Here is a 22,821-nt window from a genome sequence, read left to right on the forward strand (position 1 = left end):
AAAACATCTCTCTTGTTTAGCAAGAATACCAAGCCGAAAGTGAGAAATGCCATCTAACAGATGATAGGGGCAAGAGTAATGACTGATTATGAAAAATACCTTGGTTTACCGATGACTTATGGCAAATCCAAGGTGAATACTTTCAAGGAGCTCCATGAAAAAATAACTAAGCATGTGATGGGTTGGAAGGAGAAGTTTATTTCCAAAGCGGCGTGATAAATCCTTATCAAGACTGTGGCACAAGTTATACCAGCATATTTTAAACCATACTTGTAATAAAAGGCAAATATTCTTTCTCATGGTACCCCTTTTCTCATTGGCATCAAAGTGCATTTTTCCCATAGTTGGTGGAAAATATTGAGCTAAAACCTTTCCGGAGTCCATCAAATGCTTAGTCATCTCCATGAAATCTCTATAATATCCTATCACAATGTTAGATTTGGAACCGTGTCGTGCCTCCACAAATGTAAATTGTGTCCTTTTGAGCCATTCTTGAAACCCTGTTGCACTGCAGGTCCTAACTTTTGTATTACCTCAGGCTTGACACTTGAATCAAAGGTATGGGTGAGATAGTTCTTCTCCCATTTTGGCTTTCCATTGAACAATGCATAATTCAGACTCATGTTGTCATCATGATCAGTTACTCCACACCGTGGTGTTATCATTTTATCAAGGGTGCTAGACTTGATCCTCCCCGTAACATTGAGTAGAAAATTCTTCTGGAAAGATTTTATTGCGCATCCCAAATGTTCATCAAACTCATCCTTGTCTTTTACACTAGCATGATCATTGCTTAAACCAATGTTGTGGTTTAACTTTAAGTAGTTGAATAAATTTAGATAGTGTTTGACCTCATGCAGTCCTTTCACTGTTTGGCCCTTGTGAGATCCCTTAAGATGTTGGAGGGACTTGAAAGAGCGTCCTCTAATAGGCTGTATTACGAGAAGGAGAAGTATAATTGATAAAAGAAGAGAGAGATTTGTAGCCATGGCTATAGTTGTCTCCAAGAAACACACACATATAAACCTTTCTCCTCTATGTGAATAAAGTGAAATAAAATGATATATATATATATATGTGTGTGTGTGTGTGTGTGTGTGTGTGTGTGTGTTTGTAATTTTTTTTTTTTTTTTTTTTGAGAATCTAGACCAAAACGGCTCGGGAAAAAAAAAAACATTACCTAAGGAACATCAAACAAAAGAAGATAAGCAATATCCTCTAGCACATCTTCTAGCCAAACAGCTAAGTTCAAAGTATCTTTAGGTTTTTTGGCGAGAACATCAGAAACTACATTACAATTGCGTTTCACATGACAAAACTAGATAAAATTAAAATCAGCAGCTAAAATCCTGATGTCGTCAATAATGTTTCCATACTCTAGTGAATCTGAATTGCCTAGGGTGATTGCTTGGATAACCACAGCAGAGTCTCCTTCGAAGACCACCTCTCTAAGCTCGATTTCTCTTGTGAATAGAACTGCTCTGTGACAAGCTAATGCTTCCATAACAGGAATTGAAGTGGATAGGGGATTGGCATTGATAAAGCTCCAATTACTTCTCTCTCCTACACTGTTGTAGATAATCACTCCAATACCTGCCGAGGATCATGTTTTGAACACCACTATGTCAAAGTTGGCTTTATAGAATGGAGACTCTGGGGGACGCCACTTATGAAGAACAACAGCGGAGGGGACCTCGACTATCTTGAACTGACAAGTACTCCTAAAGCAACAACCTTGCTCCTAAGCTAATGTTGTCCACTGGAAGCGTTAGGTGGCCAAACTTTAGAGCGTTGTGACAATTCCAAACTGTCCAAGCCACCATGATAAATATCTCCTTTTTGAAGTCCTCCTGTACTTTTAGAAAACAATCCAATAAATCGTTAAAGCTTCGTGGGCAAACTTGTGCAGCAAGATGAGCCCAGGATAATGAACTCCAGACTACATCCAACTCTTTACACGCCACAAAGCATGAAGGGTGTCCTTGGGTTCCACCTTGCACTGCTCACATATGTCAGAGGAACTAATATGCCAATGAGCGAGATTAGACATTGTGGGAAGGGCATTATTACAGGCTCGCCAAGCAAAGTGTTGAATTTTGTTAGGAACTCTCAAGCTCCACAACCTTTTCCAAAATTGCTGCTGGGAGTTCGAAATAGAGCTATTTGCAGAACCAGAGTTATCAAGAGCTACAAGCATCTTATAAGCACTTTTAGTTGAAAACATGCCATTTGGAGTTGGACCCCAAGTGATATGGACAGGAGGCAATCTGTAACTTAAGGGGATTCCTAGGATCATGGAAGCTTGATGGGGAAGGAAGAGCCTCTCAACCATCTCTATTTTCCAAACTCCAAGATCATGGTTGATCAAGGAGCTCATCTTGGTTTCGGTTTGGATAGATGTGAGGGGTGAAATAGCACTTCTATATGACTTAACCGGTAGCCGTTTGTCTTCTTTAATTCTAACTGCTTGACCATTCCCTATCCTCCATACCATACCCTTTCGAATCACATTTCTAGTGCTGAGGATACTTTTCCAAGCACAGGAACCAACCGTTGAATCTTTTGCCTATAAGATTGAGCAGTCTGGAAAAAATATAGCTTTGAAAACACTATGACATATGGAATTCAGATTATTTATCATACGCCACACCTACTTAGCCAGTAAAGAGTCATTAAACTTATCTATCTCTTTGAATCCCAAACACCCTACTTCTTTAGCCTTACATAATTTCTCCCACTTCTCCCAATGAACCTTCTTGCTATCACCATTATACCCCCACCAAAATTTCTTATCAAAACCTCCAACTCCTTTACAAGACCCTTGGAGAGTTTGAAACAACTCATGGTGTAGGTAGGAATGACCTGGATTACTGATTTTATCAACACTTCTCTACTTGCATGAGAAAGGATTTTTTCCTTCCACTCTTGAAGCTTCCTCCAAACCCTTTCTTTTAAGTAAATGAAACTCTGCTTCTTAGATCGCCCCACTAAACCAAACAACCCTAAGTATTTTTCATATTGATGTATAGCAGCTACACTTAGAAGCTACTGAATATTAGTCTGAACCTGAGGTTGAGTGTTTGAGCTAAAGAAAATATTGGTTTTGTCTCTATTAATTTTCTGCCCTGACTCTCTTTCATAAATAGATAACTGTGAGAGACCATGCCCTCGGCCCGTTTTTTGATGTTGGGCCAAACCCATGTGAATGGCTGAAGTTGTGTTATTGCCTCTCAAAATGGAGTTTTGATTAATTATGTTTACCCCTTTAGATTAAGGGTTTTACAATAGAGTCGCCACTTATTTAATTATTTAAAAAAAATAAGAAAACCAAAATTAAAAAAAAAAATTCCTCATGTAATTAATTTGAAATTGAATTTACATTGATCATAGGAAATTACATGACTTTGGTCCTAGATACAATCTAAGATAAAGTACATGGCTTTATTTCTTAGTTACAATCTAGAAATTGAAAATTACATGGATAAGTATTTGATCTAAGAACCCTTGATCTAAGCTCGGAGGCTATGTTACAAGGTGGGAAGGTGTTAGGCACCCACCTTGCTTGGTGAAACCGGTCTTCTAGACTATAGTGGTCAACATTCATATCATATCATCCAATATGTCAATCAATTTGCATGTTGAATTTAATGTGTGTGCATGTGATAAGCCCTAATTCAATTTATTAAGCATTGAATTTGGATTGAAAAATAAATTTTAGGGAATGTGTGTGGATGGTGCTATCCTAGATTCAAGGATTTGAAAGAATAATAAAACAAATATCTTTTTCATATTTTTTATGGGGATTTAAGATCAAAACTAGTGTTATGCATGAACATGTGATGAACAACCAAGAACATGTGAAGCACACATAAGAAAATTTAAGAACATTCAAACATATTTAAGGGAATTTAAATAATTACGATCATGCTTTAATCTTAAATTCTCATCATGGCAACATAGAAAACAAGTAAGGGAAAGGGATTATACTTTCATACAAAATCCATATGGTGGGGGAGGAGACTCTTGGTGGAGGTCCTAAGAGTGGAGGAAAAGAATAGATAGGAGAGGGAGAGTGAGTCTCACTCAATACCTTGAGTCTCAGGTTGACCAAGATATGACAAGACTACTCTACTTCACTAGAACTCAAGAGAGGAGAAGTGACGGGGTTTTTGTGTGCTTTGGAATGGAAGAGATGGAGGATTTATATAGTAGTGGTGGAGAATATACGAATGGAATGTCATTAGGGTTGACAAAGGATCAAAAAGAATCATGAACCTAGACCTTATTTTAGACTTTGGAGAAATCTGGTGCATTAAATGTAGAGATTGGTGGGAGTAAGAAGCAAGCAAAATTGGTTTTCCTATAGCTATTGTAATTGCCTGTAGAGCCAAATTCAAAAAATCATATCTTACTCAATTCTAATTAGAATTATCTCATTCTTGTACTCAAATTGAAGCCCCAGATGTCTAGTTTCTAGGAAAATTAACCTTATTCACAAATTCAAAATATTCTGAGAAATATCAACGAAATAGTGAGCAAAGATCATTTGTTAGAAAATAATTTCAGGACAACCAACATTAATAGCTCCTAAATTAGTTTCCAATTAACATTAATAGGCTCCAATCACTCCCATGTCAAACTTAATTAGTTCCAAATTTACCCTAATTAAAAAGACAATTGCACAAATTACTCATTGAATAATTAATATTTGACTATCTAATTAATTATGTGCAACCTTACTATAAAATGTAGTCTTAGCCAATCAAATAATGACACGTCATTAATCTCAAATTGATTATAATTATAACCAATTAGAATCAATTTTTTATAATCACATATAGTCAGACTTAATTTGTGATATTGCATTTCGGCCATTAAAATGTAATTTAATGATAACTTTCAATATGATGGTCTGATAAGGGCTTATGACCAGTTGATTTGATCATTACAACATCAAGATCATTTTGGTGAAATGAAATTAAGGATTGAATGGCCAGAATTAAGATGCATATTTTCAAGGTAAAATTACACTTTTACCCTCCATGTGAGGTTAAATGCAGGTTGCAAAATGGGGTGTCAACAATAACAAATCAATAATTGTTTGAAACTCCTCCTCCTTTGCTCAACAAAATAAAACACTATCATTGGCAAAAAACATGTGGGAAACTTTAGGACCATTATGACAAATGGAAACCCCACTAATCTCACCATTGACTTCAGCTTTTTTCAACAAGCTCTGTAGACCAAGAGCACAAAGTAAAAAAGAGGTAAGGGGATAAAGGATCACCTTGTTGTAGGATTTTGGTGGGTTTAATGTTTCCCACTGGTTGACCATTCAAAAGGACAACATAAGAAATAGATGACATACATGACATAACAATTTTAACCAGACTGTTAGCAAATCCCAAATGCTTCATTACTTTCTCCAAAAAAATTCATTCCACCATGTCATATGCTTTACTCATGTCAAGTTTTAGGACCATATATCCTAGTTTCCCTTGGGTCTTTCTTTCAAGGTAGTGAAATGTCTCAAAAGCCACTAGCACATTATCCATAATCAACCTCCTTGATAAGAAGGCACTTTATGAATCAAAAACAATATTGGGTAAGACTAATTTCAGACGGTTCACCAACACTTTAGAAATTAATTCATAAATCACATTACAGAGGCTAATAGGTCTAAAATATAAAACCTTTTTTATGGGTTTTTTATTTTTGGGATAAGGGAAATAAAAGTAGAATTAAGAGATTCATGAACATTTCCTGTATTAAGCGCATCAAGGACAATTTTAGTCACATCATCACCCACAATATTTTAAAAGGTTTTATAGTTATACCATCGGGTCTAGGGGCAGTGGTGGGGGCCATTTGTTTAAGAGTTTGTTGCACCTCCTTAGCAGTGAACGCACGGGTAAGGACTTCATTCATGTCTTCCATGACTGAGGGTTGGATTCCACGAGAGAATATTATCAAAGCCCGATGGGTGAGATGAAGAGAACAAAGACCCAAAATATGCCTCAATCAACTCTCCCATTTGGCCTTCATCCTCCAACCATGCACCTGCGTCGTCCTCCAAACCTACAATGTAATTTCTTTTATTTCGTTGGTAAGCCCTACAATGGAAATACCTCATATTTTGATCCCTCTCTTTCAACCAATCTGATCTAGATTTTTGCTTCCACATGCATTCTTCCCTATTTTTAAGCTTCTCAATTCTAGGCCGAAGCTCATGGATATGCCTGGATTGGTTTGATACTCACCGGATTCCTCAGCAGTCTCCAATTCTCTAAGTCTACGTTACAAAGTGTTTCAAACATGCCGAAATGTATTACGGTTCCACACCTTAAGACCTTCCTGAAAAGAGTTGATGTTTCGGTTAAAACCCCAAACCAAACCTGAATGCTTGGATCGCTTTCAAGAATTTTGAATAACACTCTCACAAGAGCTATCCTTAAGCCACATAGCTTTAAACTGGAACAGGCACCCTTTCCTATAGAGTCTTTTCAATTCAGAATCCAAGAGTTTGTGGTTTGAATGAAAACAATCCAAATGGTGAATTTTGGTTATAGGGAAGCAAAGAATCCAGTCAATCGTTGCAATACCCTTGTCAAGCCGAACCCATACATTGTGATCCCCCAGTCTCCTATTGCACCATGTAAAGGGAAATACATTAAAACCCAAGTCCTTCAACCTACAAAAATCCAAGGCATCTCTGAAACTTTGCATCTAAAGTTCTGGCTGATCCAAACCCCCTTGTTTCTCCTCTGCCAACAATATTTCATTGAAATCCCCCATGGCCACCCATGGATAGTTACTTCGTTGACTCAAAGCTCTAAGCAAATACCAAGAGTTTTCCCAGCTAGCAGTGTCAAGATCTCTGTAGAAACCTATGAACCGCTAGGCATCATTCATTCCATGGTTTATAAATGTGTCAAAATGATTATTAGAATATGTTTGAATATCCAAGTTGATCTCCTCCCTCCACAACAAAGCTAGGCCTCCCCATCTGTTAACATGTGGAACCACAAAATATTATTAAACTACATCCTACATTGGGGATGGCAATTTTGCCCCGGCCACGCTTGACTTGCCCCTCCCTACTTCACCCCATGCGGGTTTTCCCCACCTCACAAAGGTGGTGGGGTGGGGATGGGGCAAGATTTTAGCCTCACATCACTGGGCGGGGCAGGGATGGGTATAGACTTTTTAGACCCACCTCGCCCCATCCCTGCCACGCCCTACGTTGATAAATGTTACATTTTAAAATTTTCACACCCTTAAACCCTACTATTTAAAAAAATATATTATCAATTTATTTTATTCTATCCAACGTGGTTCTCTGCCTCTTTTTTCTCTCTAGCAAGGTTGGAAATAAGGTACCAATTTTAACATTTTCTTTCATCTTTATTAGAAAAAAATTTATATTCTATTGAATCATTGATTTTGTACTAAGAGATTTTTGTTTTTATTGTGATATTGTCTTGTAAAATACTTGGATAATATTATTCAGTTTTTGCTAAAAATTAGTTTGATTTGGTCGGATAAATTTATTTGTAATCTCAAGTATATTTTTATCAATGAAACATGTTTCATTAAAAAAAAAATTGTAATAGTTGTTGGCAAGTCAACAACAAGTAGAGTTTCACGGGGTGGGGCGGGGTTTTGCAGAGCCCCAGGGGGCAAAGATGGGGTATGAAAAAAAATTTCATCATGCGAGGCGGGGCACGAATGAGGCAAGACAAAATCAAGAGGAGTGGGGGTGAAGACCCCATCCTTCAGCCCAGCACCGTCCCATTGTCATCCGTATCCTACACCCTATTCTTTCCATCGAAGTTTTCTCAACTTTGGTTTCCATTAAGAAAAAAAATTTGGTATCTTTATTGCTAACCAAAGCAATTAGTTTATCTTATGTCTGAGGGTTCCCAAACCCTCGACAATTTCAACTTAAGCAACTCATTGCTGGCGGTGGTGCTGGAGACCAATCACCACTTAAAAATTTTCCTTCTCTTCAACTTCACAAATATCCATACACTGCCTCTTGCCACCTTGTTCATCATCTGATTCAATTCTAGGCCTGTGGTCCGAATCCATATGCAAAGGGGCTACTTGGCTCTTTGTGTTGAGTACACGGGTCAGCCTGCTCCACTTTCTTGCCTACTTTAAGGGGGTTAGGGGAAGGGGTAATTCTTACATGCTCCGAAAGCAATGCTCCTGGAGCACCTAAGTTTTTTCCCAGGGGAAGGGTCTTATATGCTTGTAATCTTAGTTCCATGGTACTTAATGTTGAAAACATTTATAGGAAATTCTAAAATAATGCAAGTACGTATCTATATGGTACATTTCAAAAAAGTGCTAAGACGAGCGTATCATATATATGTGCATATTTATTCACATCATGCTCAAAATTTGAATTAATGGAAAGGATCAAATCTGAAATTACATATCACACGACTGCAATTATTACTTCCATATTTGTTGAATTATACTTTAAAAAACACTTAATAAATAGCAATAATTGAAAATTATTTTGGGAAATAAAGTTTTTTTTTTGAATCTTTGAGTATTGGCCTTGTCTGATGAAGAAACAAGAGCACGTGTTTTTTATAGTAGGCATGTATTCTGACCCGACCCACCTTGCATGCGCATGTATTTCAAATCCATCTCCTCCCATTACCATCCCCAAATCTAACTTGAAAATAGACACGTGTGGAGATTTTAAGAGTCCAAATCTTCTATCCCACTCTTCTTGCTCCACTATATACTCCACAAATAAAAACATGCCACATGTCCATCTAATTTATTAAATACTAAATTTATGCCTTCTATTATTTCAATTTCCTAAAATAAATAAATAAATGACCCATCATATTTAGGTAATTGAAATAATATAAGGCATAAATATAGCATTTAATAAATTAGATGGACATGTGGCATGTTTTTATTTGTGGAGTATATGATGGAGCAAGAAGAGTGAGACATAATATTTGGACTCGAGATTTTAATGCGTAAATATCTATGTGGACTTTAATGCCACGTAGAAACTCACAATTTGTGTGCATTTGGAATCATTGCATCTATGGGTGGTAGGTACTAATTTGACATGCATGTATCACATTTATCTCCTCTTTTTACTTTTACTTTTTTTTTTTTTGTTGAGAAAACTCTATGCATTAAGGTGCTTTCATTGCATCCTTAAATTTCTCCTAATAATTATTTAGAGCTTAATGTGAGGCCCTTCAAATAAGGTAAAAAATTACTCTTAAAAGGGAATTGAAATACATACATTTATAAAAATGAAGGTTTTTTTTTTGTTTGATAGTTACAACATATTTAAACTCTTCTGGTCTTTTTCTTTCTAGACTCTCAAGTACTTTTTGCATGGGAAGGTACCAATTGCCTAAATATTTCTACTCACTTGGCTTGAATAGAGGCCTTTAATGTAGGGATGGCAAAATGTACCTGACTTGCAGGTACCTGGCCCGACCCGACCCAACCCGTTTAACATTAGGGTCGGGTCTGGGTTTTAATTAAAAAATCCGAATCGGGTTCGGGTATTAGGCATACCCAGCCCGAACCCAACCCGTATATATAATATTAGAAATTTAAAAAAAACCCTAAGTATAAATATTCCCTTTCCAACCCTAAATCCCTCAGACCCATTCACTCTTACCCTCTCTTTGTCTTGCCAAGCCGCCTCCCATTCTCCCCCTTACCCTCACCCTTACTCTCACTTGAACAAGACCACTGTTGCTCCCTTCGCCGGCGTTGCTGCTCCTTGCATACCTCACCTTGCTGGCACCGCTTCATTCTCCACCTCGCCGGTCTTTCCTCCTTGCCTCCCTCACCTTGCCGCAGCCTGTAGACGCCACTGCTCCTCCCTCACCTCGCCAGGCCCTCCTCCACCTCACAAGGCCGCAACTCTCTCATCTCCCTCACCTCGTTGTGAACTCAAGCCTTTGCAATGAAAATTGTTCTTTTTGTTCAAAGAATCAAATTTGTATTTTCTAGTTTAAGTGCTATTTTCATAATTCTTGTTCCGATCTGTTGGTTGCTGAGAAAATAATAGTTTGTGTTGGTTTCTGATCTGTTAAGATCTGAATTTTCTTATGTTCTTTTTCCCCTACTGTTTGGTTGCTGAGAAAATCAGTATCAGGCAAACTTTTTTTTTTTTAATTGGGCCACAGAATGGGTCCTGAAGTACCAAGGCCCAATGGGGCCCGTGGAGCCCGTAGGGCTTGAGGGAATCTTCCCAGACATAGTGTAAAAGAATATGTCCAAGCTTCTAAGTTTGACCAATTCAACATTCCAGCTAGTGAAAACGAAAATTTTATCACCCTTGCTCTTCCCCGAGAGTTTGTAATTCCATGGCAAAAACAAGGTTACACTCACCTCTATTTTGGTGCAGTAAGACTCGCACTCACTTTTCATGGCAGAAAAGGACTCCCTATAGCTTCTAGAATTTCTCTTCTTGATTCTAGATTTTTGGAATACCATAATGTAGTTATAGGAACTGTCCAAACCACCCTCAATGCGGGAATAGTCTTTGTCACCCTCAAGTTGGCACTTACATCTTCAAGTTTATCTCCTGACTGTAAAATTTTTTGTCTTTTCGTAAATTATTGCCTATAAATAGGCCTCTTGTTTCCTTAGTTCAGCAGACTTGAAAAAATTCCAGAGTTAGAAAATTAGAGAGAAATAGAGAGTTAGAAAACCTTGTGTAATATTTCCCAGTTTATGTCTTCCAATCCTGTAAAAAACTTGTTCAATCTAATAATATCCCTCAGTTTGTTGTATCTTGTTCTATGTTCTATTCTATATTTTGCTGTTATTTTCTATAGTATTTTAGTAATATATGCCATTAATAAGCTTCCATGATCTTCTTACACTCCCATTGTCCAGACAGTTTGTTCGTCTTTTAGTTATTACTTATAGTTTGCGTGTCTTCGTCCTTATTCTCTTATCGTTACCCGTAGCTTCCTTCTTAGTCTTTTAGTTTGTTCTTCGTCTTTTAGTTTGGTCTTCGTCCTTTACTCACATAGTGGTGATGTTGAAGTTAGGTTTATGGCAGCCACACCAGGAAAAGAAGAAGTGACAGTCTTTCCTACAGCTATGATCCAACCAGTCTCATATGAAGGTCTTGAAGGTCTTCAAATCAAAGCATTTCGAGAAGATGGAAAAACTTGCTATGAAGGAAAATCATCCACTGGCCATATATGGTGGGATGTTTGTGACTGTACAGATTGCCAAGAAGAAGAATTTGTTGAAGAAAAGTAGAAAAGATGAAAGAAAAAGTCTTCCCAGCAACTTCTTAAAGAAAGATATGAAGCAGGAGATCCAGAAGTTGACTCAAAAATGCCCTATCTCAATTCCAAAAAGCAATGGGTTTGGGGTTTAAAAAAAAGCCCGTTTATTAAACGAGCCGGGTTCGGATCATGGGTGCAAGCCCGCAGGTCGGGTTCAGGTATAAAAAAACCCGTCTCGAACTCGACCCGTTGTCATTCCTACTTTAATGGATGTTTAAAATCCTCAAATATGATTTAAAGGATGTTTAAAATCCTCAAATCCTTTAGAGGTCTTTATAGGATGCTTGAGTAAAGGTCTTTTGGTAATTTTGAGCCATGGATTTCATGTGGGGTAGTGAAGCTGGTTTGGCTCAATGTTGATTTTTAATTAAAGAATAATGGTGAATCTATCATTAAAGAATAACGTTAGTATCATTCTCAAAAACAAAAATGTTAATATGTTATGTCCACAAAGATTTCATAACAAATCTGATGTAGCAAGCTATTGTTGGTGAGTAAAATAATGATATTAGTAGTAGGTCAAGATTAAAACCAGTAACAATTTGCTATCTAAAATTTGCTATTAAATTATTGTGAAAATGTTGTTGATGTAGTATTTAGAGATGACCAAAATTTGCTAGCAATGAGTACCCAATCCAACCCTACTCAATGGGTGTGGGTTTTACCCAACTAGCTAGATAAGGAAATTCAGGGTATTGGGCATTGAGAATTCAGGTACCCAAATTTGATGGATATGGCACGGTTACCCAACACAATCCAACCCGTGTTATTATATATATATATATATATAACTGAAACCTTTGAAACTTTCACAATTTTCCACGTTAGCATTATTTTTAAAAAAATTCTGATTTTTTTTTTCTAAAACCCGATAATACAAAAACCTAAATTCTAACTATACCTGATAATACATGAGCACCTTTAGGACTCCTTCCTCAATTTAAACTTTTCTAAAACCTAATAAAGATAAAACGTTCCTCTTCTCTAAGCAAGCTATTCTTCTCTCCTATTCTCAGGGTAGATTGAATCTCTCTTTTCGTACGGGTTTAGATGCAGCCCAATGGCCTAAGCCGTTTTCTCAACCACTCTCAAAACCCCAAAACCCTAACCCATGAGCGCTCTCTATCAATGGCAGACAGAGATCCAAGGACCACAGTCATGTCAAACTATCTCCCACTATTAGTCCAGCCTCCTGCTCCGATCATAATATATGGGATTGGAGAAATATTATTCTTGTGGTTGATTTGATGGTGTTTTTTTTAGTGAGGTTGTATTCGAGACCCCATTGTCGTGCCTTTTTTTTTTTGGTTTGTTGTTAAAGTTTTTGAAATTATAAGTCTACACTTAAATGCACATTTGTTTGTCTGTTACTTGGACAAGTTGCGCATGTAATAATTATAGTTTAATTTAAATTCAGATGTTGCCTGTTATTGCATAGACATGTTTCCTTACCTTCAACTTAGATCTCATCACTCAAATTTTATGCTATTAATTAGCTATCAAAATATGCTCTGCCATCGCACAAAGAAAAGTAAATGAATATGTCATCTGATAGTTCCAATGTTACACATGACGAATACGTGTTAATGATAGACTTGACTCCCTTATATAATCAAGGTTTCATTTAATTTTGTTGCTTTTAATTTAAAGGTATAAAAATATGTTGAAGAAGTTAATGATGGTAATTGCAATGGAATAGTTGCTTTCTCTTTATACTAATACACATATTCTTTACGTTGTTTCTATAGTAATCTATTCTTGGTTATCTTTTCGGCATGTTATACATACTGTTAGATTTGGGAGAGCTTCAGACTATGGGCTGCACTTCAGGAGAGGTTCACTCTTTTATCTCTCAAGGGAGCAATCGAATTCATGCTTGAGTAAAGCAAATGATGCAGAAATTTTCACTGCAATGCGTGGAGACCAAAAATCAACAATGGACTGAAATTACAAAGCATGTACTATGGTCCATGGAGCATCTGTATGTCTCTCATTTTTAACAATTTTATGTGTAAATTTTTGACAATTTTTCATATGAAATGTTTAATTACTTTCTTTATTTTACATTGGAGCCAATAGTTGAAATTAGACAACTATTTAACATCGCAACATTTATTGGATTAGTGAATACTAATCTTTATTTAATTTTTTGTTTGATTGATATTTTCCAAGAAAACGTTAATGCTAAAAGAAAAAGAACATTAGTTATTTAATGTTTCATATTGAAATTTTAAAATTGGAATCTTAAATGTGTAATCTAAGGGGTTACAAAAGTTATATTTTTAAAATATTCATATTAAATAATAAGTCATACTCAATAGCTTTCTTGTGCATCGCACGGGTTAGCGACTAGTTGTTACTATTATTATTATTTTTTGGGTTGCAATTCCTCTACAATTAAATTTAATTATTAGTATTCTTTTGCTATTCCTTTACAGTTACCATAGAATTCTTTGTTAATTGTCTAATAATTTGGTTTTGGAAGCTTGAAACTTGGTAACTTTTTAGTCTAACCTATTACTCTTTTTTTTCTTTTTTCTTTTTTTTTTCTTTTTTTTCTTTTTTTCTCGTCTTAGTCGCTTGTTCAACTGTTAGTATATCCACTATTGCTCAGGGAAACAAACAAACTTGTTAATGTGAACTTTGAGAAAAAGTTCTAATATCAATCTAATGTATTATTGAGTTGATGTTTATATATATATATAAACATTGTTGGGATTAATACTCTCTATATCCCAATTTGTTTGTCCTATTTCAAAAACCCAACTTTATATTTGTCATGTTTCAAAAATCCAACTTTTTAAGGGAACATCATTTATTGTTTTCTCTGTTGTATAAAAAGCTATAAGTTTCCAAAATTACTCTCCTTAATTTTTTTTTGGAGAGAAATACTCTCATTAATTTAAACTATATGAAAAGAAGGGCAAAACTTAGATACAGTTCCTTAGATGCAGTACCTTAGGTACCCCTTCTAAAATTCAGCCACCTGTCAAACTAAATAACTCAATTAACAGTGCTAACAGAGTCCGTTTATCTGTCTCTTTCTTTTCAATTTTGTTTTCAGTTTCCCAAGATGTTAGAGAACCCATGAGCAAAACCCAACCTCTTTAGCTTTTCAATCTCTCAGACTTCTAAATTTTTAAAGAAATCAAGATTTTAGAAGAACGAAAAGGCTGACCTTTTTTTTTATTTTTAAATTTGATAAACTTCAATATATTAAGCTAAAAACAAAATACAAGATGGGCCAACTTCCATACAAACTTCAGCTAGCCAGGGAGGAAGATTGGCCGAATTAAAAAAACAAGAGCCTTTGGTAGTAAGAGCAAACTTTGCTGCAGAATGTGCAGCAGAGTTGCAAACTGTTCTTGCCCAAACAAAACAACAAGACGAAAAGGAAAAAGCTATCCAGGCATTGCGTTGTCAACTAAAGGATTTTTGCTTCTTGTCTACGGCTAGGGACATAGTTAGAGAAGCAGAGAACTTGAACGGACAATAAACAATTTCATGTAATCATAGATCTATGAACGACCATACCCAAAAACCCCATGTTTGGAATCCAACCAAAACCATCATGTCCTAACAACCAAAACAAACCCAACCCCCAAACCCACATAAAATCAAACGAGGAGAGGAGAAAAGATAAATTAAAGGAAAACTAAAGAACAAACAAAGAAAGAGAGGAGGAGGAGGAGGACGATCGGCGGCCACCGCATACTGGTGTGCTTCCGATGGTTGCAGAGCTCATGGGTTTCAGGCTTTTAGCCTTGGGGGCCTAGGCTAGACTTCAGCGAGAAGAGAAAACCCAAAAGAGACCATGAGAGTGGCTAACGGTGGCCTGCTGTGGCCGCCCTTGACAGCAGCCATGGAGATCCGGTGGTGGAGAGATCTTCAAGTTTGAGATGAGAGTGAGATGATGGAGGGATATAGTTAACAGAATTAGAGGGAGGGTATTAACACCGTTAGCTAAATTATTTTAATAAGACAGATGGCTGAATTTTAAAAAGGGTACCTAAAGTACTGTATGTAAGGTACTGTATCTAAGTTTTGTCCATGTTCCCAAGTTCTTCAGCAGTAAATTTTTCTGATGTCATGGATACTGTTCTGGTAATTTTTTTTCATCTCCCTTTGCTTTCACCTTTACTTCATCACCATTAACAACATTGTCTTTTAGTAAATGCTTGCTTATTTTGTTCCTTGAAAATCATGTTAACTTTACTGCTAATATAACTCTCAAAATGCTTCAGGGCACAGAGACAATGCCTGGAAATCCCAACTATCTTGACCTTGCTTTCTTTACGCGTCGTCCCATATATTATGTGCAACCTCAATGCTTTTTAGACTCTACATCTCGTGTTCACACTCAAGTTTCCTTTTTTGAGGGGCAAAAAGGTATAAGTTTTTAGCTTAGTACTTTTGGTTTCTTTAGAAATACTTAAATCCTGTCCAATAAAATATAAGGTGAAGCCTATGTTGCATGGATGAAAAAATAGATATGCATTTGACACAATATGAACATGTTCTTTTTTTTTTTTGTGTGTTTTTTTTAATAGATAACATGACAAAAGATGCAATGATATTTCTTATATTTATGTTTCTGAGATCGTTTCTGTAGAAATTTCGTGCCTACTGTAAATGGCAATCACATTTCATGTGTTTGCATCCATGCCTTTATAGAAGTCCTTTTGTCAAATTTACAGTAGTGAAGATACATTTTTTAAAAAACAAATGATTTCATTTACTTTGCTTTTCACATGGTAAACATTTACATTTAAGAACATGGAAAAGCAACCAATCTGTTGGAGATATTATGGTGTCCTAATTTGGTTGTTCTACAAGTATATGGGCCAACGAGAGTCTTCGGTCTCTTGGGTCATAACATCTCTAACACAGTCAATTGTAAAAATTCAATTAACAATTGACAGAATTTGAAAAGAAAGAGCAAAGAAGAAGCTGCTCTCCATTTTCCATGCAGTAATTATCAAACTATGAAAGTAAGACCAAGCTTCCTTAAGCAGGTTTAAAAAAAAAAAAAAAATTCATGTCAGGCATGTACATTATGCAACTATACCTTGTCTGTGCCTAAATATGCTGGACCGGAGTCAAAATTAACTATAGCATGATTTGGTGAGTGACCTATGTCTATAGCTCTTGTATCAGTTGTATGTTCTGTTGATGGACTCATAACTGATCAGTATACCTTGTGCTAGTTCAGTTTGAGGTTTTTCTGGTCAAACTTTGCTAGTTGAATTATTTGTCTGCCTTGAACTTTGAATGTCTCTCTTTTTTTTTTTTTAACATCGTATTCATCGACATAAAATTCAATCAAATTAGAGCTTATAATTTACTCCTGTTTTATGCTTTGGTCGTGTTTAGAATTCTTACCTTTTAAGGGCATGTTATTTTATTTGTTTTTCAAATGTCAAAACAATCATTTTTAATTTGGGCTCAAATAAAGCATATGAAAAAGGGAGAAAGACTGAGGAATCGGTTGAGTGACTCTTGGGGGTGGAGAAATAATAGATGTCAAATTAAATAATAAAAAATTGCTGAGTTATTAAAATTGTGTCCATTGACTTTTGAAAGAGAGTCATATTTTGAGTCAGCTCAAATTAGAATAGAAGACCAATAATGTCAGATGGATTGAGTAATGTATGTATATGGATAATTGTTAAACATGTTAAAGAGCCAAATTGGATGGACCATTTTGTGTGTGCATTCTGATTGTAGTTGTGTGGTTATTGTTTTGTGATATGTTCTCATCTTTCTCTGTCATTACATTTACATACTTATTTTCTTTTAATTATGATTTTTTGTCTTGAATCTAGTGGTCAGATGTGTACAAGGTTTACCTTTGTGGCGCAATAGGTCTTCTAAGGTTAATGATGAGCTATATAAAGGGTACCTAAAGGGAAATTCAGAGGGGAAGATTAATGAGATAGTTGCAGGATCTATGTTTGACTTAATAATTTGATGTCATTGTAATAATTTTATGGACTAATTTTTTCTTCTTCTTTTTTCCTCACAGCATATGATCTCTTAAACTCAAATGAGAGTAATTTCAATGTGAGCATAGGGTACAATTCATCCAATGGGAATAATAGTGGTGGTCGTTTTGAACTAGGTTGGGTTCCACGCTTAGTGAATCTGGTATGAAACTATACATACCCAGAGACTAATTGAGTTTTTCATTATATGGCGCTGGTGATTAATGTATTGTGTTATAATTATTTGGCTTGGTAATGGAAAATTTTCACTCGGTATATTCATAAACAATTGTGAAATGGTTGTAAGGTTGTATCACCATATGTGTTCCATTCAAAAATATTTTGGAAATTCTACCACCCATCTTAGGTCACAATCTTTATGTCCCACAAAAGAGTACTGAAAGTTAACTTAAGAATCAAGATGCTCTAGATTAGTCTATCATATCTGTCTTCTTGTGAATATTCTAAAATTTGCTAATCATCTGCATCAGGTGACAATCCATATTTTCGCAGGTAACTAATGCCTACCTTAAGTATTTGCGAGGGCCTGGTACAAAAATACTATTTGAGTTTGTCAAAGAAATGCCTAAACCTGAAACCCCTCGGTGGATGTCGGAATTTGCTTTTGTTCTTGCTCCGCCCCTTCTTACTTGGGTCATCCTACAACTATTCTTTGAAAGTTTGTCCCCGCGTTCTTTTTTTGTGATAAGAAGTTTGTGCAGTCTTTCATTTGTATTAGAATTTTTTGAATTGTCTTTATTAACAGTCTGTATAGTCTTTCATTTCGGTCTAGTAGTTAAAAACATTTATATATCTATATATACATAGACAATTATTTAAAAATCCTAATTTTCTTGTTATACCTTAATTAAAGTACACATTTCTTTGAAAACCTAATTTTTAAGAAATTCATAATTTTACCTTTGTATTGTCCTTCTAGTTAATTATTTTGAACCATCATAAGGATTTTTTAAGCGGTATCAATTCCTCCACAGCTTTGGCAACATTTAGTTTTGCATAAGTGACATGAATCTTGATTCTGCCTTTATTTCAGAAAGTAGAAAGCATGTACCCTTTCAGAATTGTTTAAACTTTTGGGTTGAATCATTACTAATACTTACAATATCATATCCGTAACATCAATCCAGCTTCCAAATTGGATAGAATGTGTGTAACCATGGTAACCCTTATTAGGGACAATGGTCCATATGCTGCTGTATATGCCTCAAGATCATTGGTCTTTGATTAATCTAAATATTTTGCAATTTGATGTAGGTCATGGTGACATCTCTGGTTTACGAGAAAGAACAGAAACTCCGAATCACTATGAAGACGCACGGGCTTCGTGACCAGCCATATCGGATAATTTCATACGCTTATTTTCTTTCCATATTTTGTGCTTACATTATGTGTCTTGTGATATTTGGCTCACTCATTGGTATTATACAATTAGTTCATTCTTTTCTGATTTTTATCTGCTTCAAGTTGCTATAATGAATTTTACTTCTCTGCAGGGTTAAAATTCTTCACTCTAAATGATTACAGCATCCAATTTGTATTTTATTTCATCCATATTAACCTCCAAATTTCAGTGGCCTTTCCAGTTGCTGCAATGTTTACAAATGTCCAGACTGTTACAGGTTGGATTTAGTTGTTGTATTTCATTTTCACAGTGAGTATTAATTTTACCTTTCTCCTAAAGATACGTATACTAAAGTGAATGTTATGTTTGAATTCTGATGGTTACAGCTGTGGCATACATATGCCTATTTGGAACTGGATTCTTAGGATACTCTCTTTTCCAAATTCTAGTTGAAAATACATCATTCCCCAGTAAGTGAAAAAAATTATTAAAATCAACTGTAGTTTCATGGATTTGCCAGGCTTGTTGGATATAATTTGGTTTCACTTGTCCAAGTATAGGATATACATCTAATCTAAGCAAGTCATCTAACTTTAAGTCCAACAAGTTGTGCGCCAAATTCTAACTTAAATTGTCAGTATTTAATATTTGTTTATGTTATTCCTTTATACTTCACATAAACACTATCTATTATTCTGAGATTATTTTCTGTTGTTGTAGAATTTTGGATTGTTGTGATGGAGTTATATCCTGGATTCTCCTTATACTGTTTTTTATTGGAGTTTGCTCAAATACAAAACACCAGTGGTATAGAGTGGAGGGATTTGAATGATAGCACAAAGGGGATGAGAGAGGTCTTAATTATTATGCTTGTTGAGTAGTTTGCAGTTTTTATCATTTCATATTACATAGATCAAATAAAATCAAGAATATGTGGAAAAAGTCCTTGGTCTTTCTTGCAAAATTATTGGAAGAAACCAAGCTTTCAAAGTGAAGAATCCAATGTTCAAATCCAAATGGAGGAACCCGAAGTTAGGCATGAGGTAAGATTTTCTAGTTTCTGATTATATACTCGGTCTCTTCATTTATCGACTTGGTTTTGATAGGTTAATATGTAAACTGAATAGTTAGTTTATAAATTCGTACTCCCTACTCTCACGTAATAGTATTTAGTAATTAAATCCATAGTGTGATCTGTTATGATATTCATGTGAGAGGGGGGCTACTTGTTTATCTAGTGTACTAGCAAGGGATGGCATAATCTTTTACTTATTTGGTAATTTTTAAGTTGAATTATATACTAATTGAATAATCTGTCATTTATCAAAATATGTAGTTTTTTTTTTAATTAAAAAAATTATATATGTTTTTGGATGTTTCTCTTCTCTTCATGATATGGAATAGATGACTAGGGTCATATGCATTAACTACATTAGAAGTTTCTTAGTGGAGTCAATATATTGAAACAATGTTGCTTGTGAATCGTGATAAGGTCGTGAAATTTTTGGATGTTTATCTTGAATTTATTATGAGTTTGATTCTACTCATGTGTCTCAATTATCCATAAATGCAACAATTTTTTGTAATTTGATTTCTTTTTAACTCCATTCCAGAGGGAGAAGGTTGAGCAATTGCTACTCCAACAAGATAAAAGTAATGCTGTCATCTGTTACAACCTCAAAAAGGTGTATCCAGCAAAGAATGGTAACCCTGAGAAACTTGCAGTGAGAAATTTATCTCTTGCTTTGCCTCTAGGAGAGTGCTTTGGTATGATTGGTCTTAATGATTCTGGCAAGACTGCTTTTATTAATATGGTATGTATACTGTACTTTCTGGGTCTTCAAATAATGTAAACAAATTTTGACATCCAAGCAATTGTTTCATTCATAGAGTTTATTCATCGGTGCTAATCTTTTAGTCTAAGCCTTTTTTCTTGTCTAAGTAGAATATTATTTATATTTTTTGTAAGAATTAGGAGTTTATTTGTAACTTTGAACAGGTGACTGGTCTCACAAATCCAACCTCTGGAAAAGCTTTTATTCATGGCCTTGATATACGAACTCAAATGGACCAAATGTATACTAGCATGGGTGTATGCCTACAGCATGAGTAAGCTTTAATTCTGTTGTAAACAAAGCATTTCTTTTTTCCATTTTCTATTTAAATATATTTTCTTATTGCCTTTTGTTTGTTTGACTAGCTTGCTCTGGGAAACTCTTACCGGAAGGGAGCACCTACTCTTCTATGGCAGACTTAGGAAGCTAAGAGGTCGGCCCTTGACACAAGTAAGTCAATATATGTTCACTATGAGATTGTTTTAGTGAAAGTCTGGTAGCATTTGCAGAAAATGAAACTTGTGGGAACAATTTGTTGTTTGAAAGTTCTGATGCTCTTATATACATCTTTTTTTATAAAAAAATTACAAGACATTAGTGGTATAGTTGAAAAATTACTGCCCTCAAATTAGTTTTGTTGTAATACAAGGTGTAGTGAAGGATTGTCCTGGTTATAAAATTTACAAATAGCAGAATAGCCAACTGTAAGCTTGTCAATGGAAAGATAAAGGATTTCAAATCAAACTTTTGGTTTTGGTCCATGTTACATTAACTGCACTTGTTGGATCTACTCTGACCAAAATTTGCAGTTTTTGAGTTCCTTTTTCTATTCCCATTCTGTAGGCAGTGGAAAAATGTTTGAAGACTACCAACCTATCTTATGGTAAAGTTTCTGACAAGCAAGTTGGTAAATATAGTAAAGGTATGAAGAGGAGGCTCAGTGTTGCCATTGCACTTATTGGGGATCCCAAGGTATAATTGGTTCTACTTTGCTTTGTAAGACACATCTGAAGAAGTGGGTCAAGACAAAATCCTCTATCTCTTCCTAAAAAACAAACAAAATCCTCTATCTCACTTTGGGTATTAGTCTTTATATTCTACCGATTCTAATATGTTATGTATTTTTTCTTTTTTATGAAAAACTTTGGATTCTTTATGAGGGAAGAAAAATTAATAAATGGCAAACTATATTAGTGGAAAATAGAGTGAAACACCTAAAATGAGACGGAAGAATTTTATTAGTATTATTAACCCTGCTTATAGTGTAATTCGCTTGCATTTTGCAAGGTTATTTTTATTGATGAGCTTAGCATTGGATTGGATCTAATTTCCAGACGTAATTTATGGAGTGTAGTAAAGCTTGTAAAGCAAGACCGAACAATCATTCTCACCAGTAAGCTCTCTCTCTCTCTCTCTCTCTCTCTCTCTCTCTCTCTCTCTCTCTCTCTATATATATATATATATATATATATATATATATTTGTTTTGTTTTGTTTTGTCTTTGCATTACCAAACAGTAGCTAAATGCATTGTCATAAAATAGAGAGAGAATTTTCCATAATGCACCATTTAATCTAGAATTATGGGTTCCTTTATTCCCATAACTGTTTTTGTTTGCTTAAAAATGGTTGACCTTATGACAAAATACCTAAATGAAATTGAAGTTAATGTTGATCTCATAATAGTAAGTCTCATTAATTAAATGCATGGTGGGGTTCATAATTCATGTGAGATGAGAGTTTAGATACACATTTATAATACTCCTAACTTATTCTATAATTTTCTCAGTTCTAGTGTAGTGGGTGCAATTCCTCATAGTAACTTGTTCCTATAGGCTTTATAGGCTATCTTAAGTTCTTAATTAATCTGTTCTCATCTTCCTTGTAGCATATTATAGTTCTAGCCTTGTGTTATGGGTTTGATTCTTCCCTTGGTCTTATTTTATAACAGTAGAGTGACATTTATTTTTCTCATCAATTTACTGATAAAGCTTGTTGTCATGTTCCAGGTCATTCCACAGAAGAGGTAGAGAACTTGTGTGATCGCGTAGGGATTCTCATTAATGGAAGTTTGCAGTGCATTGGGAATCCTAAGGAGGTGGTGCACTATTTTAACGAAAGCCTGGACAAAAACCTGCGCATCACTCGTGATACATGCTCAAAAGACTTGTTTGAAATGTATAGAGCTTTAAATCTCCTTTAGTTTCTAATACATTGATTAGAGCTTTTTAAGAATTTTAAAATCTCTATCTTTTTTCCTATTATGGTTACATAAACATTTATTGTTTTTAAGTAAAATAGTAAAAATGCTGACAACATAAAATTGTTAATTTGTTA

At 35.2% G+C, this 22,821-nt stretch overlaps 1 protein-coding gene and 1 pseudogene across 1 annotated transcript; one reads left to right on the forward strand and one right to left on the reverse strand.

The window, feature by feature from the left end:
* Positions 1-425: 425 nt before the first annotated feature.
* On the reverse strand, positions 426-989 carry LOC142632837 (metalloendoproteinase 5-MMP-like). The gene has a single exon (XM_075807164.1). The coding sequence runs from the start codon at positions 987-989 to the stop codon at positions 426-428; it is 564 nt and encodes a 187-aa protein (XP_075663279.1).
* An 11,243-nt stretch (positions 990-12,232) lies between these two features.
* LOC142632839 (ABC transporter A family member 7-like) lies at positions 12,233-22,687 on the forward strand (annotated as a pseudogene).
* Positions 22,688-22,821: the final 134 nt, after the last annotated feature.

Source organism: Castanea sativa, chromosome 4 (genome assembly GCF_040712315.1).
Source record: "Castanea sativa cultivar Marrone di Chiusa Pesio chromosome 4, ASM4071231v1".
Taxonomy (NCBI): Eukaryota; Viridiplantae; Streptophyta; class Magnoliopsida; order Fagales; family Fagaceae; genus Castanea; species Castanea sativa.

What these genes read in the sequence shown, in the direction of transcription:
- LOC142632837 (XM_075807164.1), bottom strand. Translation starts at nt 989, where the DNA reads ATGGCTACAAATCTCTCTCTTCTTTTATCAATTATACTTCTCCTTCTC.